Raw genomic sequence first — 5,877 nt, 5'->3', positions numbered from 1 at the left:
TATAATTAGTTAATAACTAAAGAATTATAAAATTAAATTATAATAATATTTTTTAAATATATTTAGTCTTTTAGTTAATTTTTTGTTCTTTTTTATATAGTATTTTTTATAGTATTTTTTTGTTACTTTATAGTACTCTATTTTAATACGTCAATAATTTTTTAATTTTATAATATTATTTATTTAGCCAATTAAAAATAACATATAAAAGTTGATAATTTTGAATATTCTGTTTGTAGTAAATATTAATAATCATTTGTTACATTATAAAAAATAAACTTAAATTAGTACTCTTTTTTAGTACTCTCAATAATCTTATTTTTATGGGTGTTTTGGGTTCTAATTTTTTACAAGTTATATTTTTATTATTAACTATACTTAATTTTTTATTTAATTTATCATTTTTAATATGAATAATTTCACACATTATGAACAAATTAGAATAGTAAACTATACACAAGAGTTTAATTTATAAATTTTACAATATCAAACAAAAATGAACTTATAATTGTGCTAAAACTTGCAGTATTATTTTATTTATATTTATTTTGAGCGATAAAATTATGTTACTTGTGACCCTATTGTTATGCATAAACAATTTTTTTTTAATTTTGTGCTTTTAACAAAATCAATAATTCACATTAACAAAAAATTAACAAAAATAAATATGGTTAAAATATAATAAAAAGTTGTTAATGATGATAATAAAATTATGGAGAAAATTATTAAAACCAATAATAACCAGCGAATTCATGTGAATCAAGTAAGCACTTTTAGGATGTAAAATCAGGTATGCGTTCAGAAAAAAATATATGCAAAACATCAACTAACAGCGTTCACAAAAATTAAACGCATTTTTGTTCTCTATAACGTAGTTGTCAAACACACCTTATGTGGTCTGCCCTAAATATTACGAATCAGTAGGCGAAATTTAAAAAATTAGGATAATAGCAAAAAATTATAAAATAAAGATTATCTTATAACATTTTTATGAAAACAAAATTCAACAGTATAATTATTTTTTAAGTTTGTAACTAATGTGATAATAAATAAATAACTATATAGACAAATATGAAAATTACAAACAAATAACTAAATAGATAAAAGAATTTAATTTTACTAGTATTAATTAACGTACTAACATTCTACCTCATAGTAGATACTATGAGAATAATAAATAATAATGATGATGTGAATTTACTTTACATAAATAAGCCAATAAGATTACTAATTTGAAAGAATCTATTGAAATTCAAGTCTAAAATTGTAATATATAAAAATAAAAATGGTTGAAAAAATTCAGACCATGTGAGTTGAATACATAAATCAATGTTAATATTTATTTTGTGTTTTTTAAAATTAGCTGTGTTTAATATATTATCATTGTTTACGAAAATAATTATAATTCCAATAGTTCGTATGTTTTACATTAAGAACTGTAAAATTTTTTTACTTTATATTAGATATGGATAAAAGTTGGATTTTAGAGCCACGAGGTAGTACAGAATATAATCAAGGATTGAACAATTTTTTAGACTTCGCATTTGCTAATGCATCGTCCGATGGAATAATAAAATATCCATGTCGAAAGTGTGGCTTCCAACTTATGCAAACAAGAGAAGATGCGTACGACCACCTGTTGATGAGGCCGTTTTCCCCCGGATACACTGTCTGGATTCGTCACGGCGAGAAACCTTTTGACGAGGGCACAAGGTGTATGAGCATAAACGATAATCCACTCTCCCAAGTAAATCCAATGACGTAAATGGTCAACGAGGCATTTGATTTCTCTATTCCACACGTTGTCGATGACACCACAATGGATGAAGATGTTGACGATGATGAACAAGAATTTTTGCATTTATATGACGGGCCAAGTCACGCGGCAAGGAATTTTAATGATTTACTTGCAGACGGAGAGCAAGAACTATATCCCGGATGTTCAAAATACTCGAAGCTATCATTTCTAGTAAAGCTTTACCATATAAAGTGCATGTGTGGTGTTAGTGACAAGGCGATGTCAATGATCCTAGATTTGTTGCGAGAGGCTTTTGAGCGCACTAAACTTCCGACAACATTCTATGAGGCCAAAAAGATGATTAGGAAGCTGGGTGTTGAATACAAGAAAACAGATGCATGCCCAAACGATTGCATGTTATACCGAGGTGATGATTAAGAATTGACAAGGTGCAAACGCTGTAGGACTTGAAGATGGAAGCAAAAGACGCGGAAGGGTTCTATTCTCAAGCTAAAAACTCAAGTCAGGAGAAATGGAAAACCAATAGCAGCAAAGACTCTTCGGTACTTTCCGCTCATACCGCGACTACAACGGTTATTCATGTGCAGCAAAACATCTAAAGACATGTGGCATAAGGAGGGTCACAATAGTGTCGGTTTTTTTAGGCATCTTAGGAATGCTATTGCTTGGAAAAAATTTAATGAGAAGAATCCTTCTTTTTTATCGGACCCACGTAGTGTTCGCCTGGCCTTAGCTAGCGACGAATTTAATCCTTTTGGGAACATGAGCACAAAGTATTCTGTTTGACCGGTTATTCTTATCCCGTACAACTTTTCTCTATGGCTTTGCCAGGAAATGACATAGATATTTACTTGCAGCCCCTAGTTGATGAGTTGAAGTAATTATGGGATGGGATAGAAACATACGACGCTAACAAGAAAAGCACTTTCAAGATGTTTGCGGCATTGATGTGGACTATTAGCGATTTTCCAGGATTGAAAAACTTATCAGGGTGGAATACGCACAACAGCTTAGCATGTCCTATTTGTAATTTTGATGCTAAGGCACATCGACTGACATATAGTCAAAAATGGTGTTTTATGGATCATCGTCGTTTTCTAAGTCAGGGTCATAAATTTAGACTAGACCAGTTAAGATTTGACGGGCAAGTAGAAAACAGGGATCCTCCAAAGATGTTGTCTGGAACAGATATCCTAAGACAACAATCAAATGTTCACGTGTCATTCGGAAAGATGACAAACGTCATAGGACAAAAAAGATGCAATGGTGAAGATGCCAACATGGGTGAATCAAACTGGAAGAAGAAGAGTGTTTTCTTCGAACTCCCATACTGGGAAGAAAATATGCTACGTCATAACCTAGATGTTATGCACATAGAAAAAAATGTCTGCGATAACATAGTGTTCACTATATTAAATGATAATGAAAAGTCAAAGGACAATCTGAAAGCTCGAAAGGATTTACAATACATGGGCATAAGGCTGGAGTTGTGGCCGCGTGAGGGTGGAAAATATCCTTCTGCAGTTTTTACCATGTCAAATGTACAAAAGGATATATTTCTAAAGACTCTTCAACATGTCATCTTTCCAGATGGTTATTCAAGCAATATTATGCGTTGTGTTGACTTGCGACAGCGTAAGTTGTATAGTTTGAAAAGTCATGATTGTCACATTCTGATGGAACATTTGCTTCCAATTTTGGTCAAGAATGCACTGCCTGCCAATGTGGGTATCGTAATTGCCGATCTTTTATCATTTTTTCGAGCACTCTGTGGGAAAGCTGTTAACCCTCTACAGCTCGATGAACTCCAAAATCATGTTGTTCATATCCTGTGTCGTATGGAGATGATTTTTCTTCCATCATTCTTCACAATCATGGTACACCTTATCGTGCATCTTATAGAAGTAAAAATTGATAGCCCAATACATTATCGGTAAATGTATCCAATAGAGAGGTTAGTTCCTATGTAAACCTTAGCACAACATGCGGTTTCATTAATAAATTATACTACTCATATGACATGGTTTCCGTTGAAAGGTATCTGGGACATTTGAAGTAATATGTGCGCAACAGGGCTCAAGCAGAAGGCTCAATTGCAGAGGGATACTTATCTGAGGATATTCTAACCTTTTGTTCTAGATATCTGGATGACATTGAGACTAGGATGAATCGGCCGGTGCGAGTTGACGATCAACCTAGTGGAGTGATCCTTGATGCATATGAAACAATGTTCCCGAAAATTGGAAAGGCGGTAGGGGCTGCAACTCATTTTAAGCTAAGCCAGATGGAACAACATCAAGCACATCGTCACGTGCTAGTCAACTGCGAGGCTATTTTTGAATTTATTGAGTAAGTGATCTTATGTTAAATTTTAACTCTCAAAGATAAATCTGTTAAGCCTTTCACTATTAATGAATAATGTTGTGCTATTTCAAATAGTTCATTTAGACAAAAAACAAATATAATGCTACGAGGTCAAACAAGGTCGCAATAAAAAATAGACAGCATTGTGCACAAGAAATTTGTTCAGTGGTTCAAGCAAGAGGTTAGCATACAGTAAGTATTATGCCAAAGTCAAATGATAGCATGAAACATATTATAATACTTTAATTTTGATGCATGTAAGAATGGTTGTTATATGGTAGCAGGTTCCGATGGAGAGCACTGAGTATTCAAATGAGATTAAATGTCTTGCATGTGGACCCAGACTGCAAGCAAGACGTTATGGGGTGTACAATGTCAATGGGTATAAGTTTAGAACTATGGCAAAGGATGAAGGAATGAAAACCCGAAATAGTGGAGTATATGTCTCGTCTAATACACGAAGTTATGCAAGCATGCGTGACCAAAAAGTGGCTATTGATAGTGTTACATATTATGGCAAAATTGTAGACATAATTGAATTGAATTACAGCTGTCGGTTCTCAGTTGTGCTGTTCAAGTGTATTTGGGTAGATACGACTACTACTAGAGGAATCAAACAAGATCATTTGAGTCTTACTAGTGTTAACTTCTCTCGTTCAATACACACTGGTGATCGAGAAGACGATGAACCGTACATATTGGCATCAGAGGCTCATTTTGTATACTATGTGGACAATGAAGTAGATAAAGAATGGAGCGTAGTTGTTCATGTGAAGCCACGAGACTTGTATGACATGGGAGAAGAGAATGAAGAAGCTAAAGTTGGTTTCTCTCCACAGTCAGGGTTAAACATGTCAATGACAGAGGACATTGGAGAGCTACAGTTGACAAGGGATGATGATACAGAAGACCCCACAGACAATATTTCTGAAAATATTGATGATGTTGCAAAATGAAACATGAGATTGTACAACGTAATTTTTAAAGAAGATTTGTGTTTTTAATAAGTTATAAACTAGTTTCTGTATATAGTTGGCTGGTTACATCACGATTTACATTTTCGTATTTCAATGAACTCTTTACTGGATTAACAGCTTTAATAAATTAAAGCCTTTTTCCATTCCTTCCATTTTTTTGTTTATCTACATTTATTTCAGAATGAGGTATCTATATTGTTTGATGCTGTTGTTCTTAATGTCGATTTTATTTAAAGATAACATATCTAATAATCATTAACTAATCTTAATGTTGTTATGACTAATAAATATTAGTTATTTTAAAATGATGGAATAACAAGGCAAGTGGAAATGAATGACTTTTCATCATGCTGTGCAAGCTCGACATTTACTATAGAAATGGCTATAGCCTCGCCATTCTCTTCGTTGGAACATGCAATTGCTGTTGCTAGAGACATATGATTTCATAAAGTAAATGTTAGGTGTTGGTTAGAGGCTAATATCAGGACGCTCTTGTTTCAAGGAATACTTAAAAACGGCAAACAATTATACCATGCAGGTTCGTTTCTTAGGTATACAGTTATTGATTAATTGAATAATGTATATGTTAAGTTTATATACGAGAACCAAATATATTGGAATAATATTTGTTATGTTAACATTTAAACGTGTAGGAACTTCATAAATGGGGATCAATGTACGAAAAGAGGTTTGGGTATATTTTTGTGACATGTGCATCTGAAAAGAGTTCTTCTGAAATACTTGCTGAATTGAATGTAAAAGAATAGATTCCTAATA

General features: G+C 32.7%; 1 protein-coding gene across 1 annotated transcript; it reads left to right on the top strand.

Moving 5' to 3' along the window:
• Positions 1–2,691: 2,691 nt before the first annotated feature.
• LOC107627561 (uncharacterized) lies at positions 2,692–5,079 on the top strand. The gene is made up of 3 exons (XM_016330398.1): positions 2,692–3,692; positions 3,833–4,010; positions 4,408–5,079. Exons 1-3 carry the CDS (start codon positions 2,692–2,694, stop codon positions 5,077–5,079), a joined length of 1,851 nt encoding a protein of 616 aa, XP_016185884.1.
• The last annotated feature ends 798 nt before the right edge of the window (positions 5,080–5,877 follow it).

Source organism: Arachis ipaensis, chromosome B2, assembly GCF_059453495.1.
Source record: "Arachis ipaensis isolate K30076 ecotype BB chromosome B2, ASM5945349v1, whole genome shotgun sequence".
Classification (NCBI taxonomy): domain Eukaryota; kingdom Viridiplantae; phylum Streptophyta; class Magnoliopsida; order Fabales; family Fabaceae; genus Arachis; species Arachis ipaensis.
This window is presented reverse-complemented; position numbering and strand designations above follow the sequence as displayed.

What these genes read in the sequence shown, in the direction of transcription:
- LOC107627561 (XM_016330398.1), top strand. Translation starts at nt 2,692, where the DNA reads ATGTTTGCGGCATTGATGTGGACTATTAGCGATTTTCCAGGATTGAAA. An exon ending in GATAGCCCAATACATTATCG is followed by an intron (nt 3,693 to 3,832) that starts GTAAATGTATCC and finishes TGTGCGCAACAG; the next exon opens with GGCTCAAGCAGAAGGCTCAA. An exon ending in TCCCGAAAATTGGAAAGGCG is followed by an intron (nt 4,011 to 4,407) that starts GTAGGGGCTGCA and finishes ATATGGTAGCAG; the next exon opens with GTTCCGATGGAGAGCACTGA.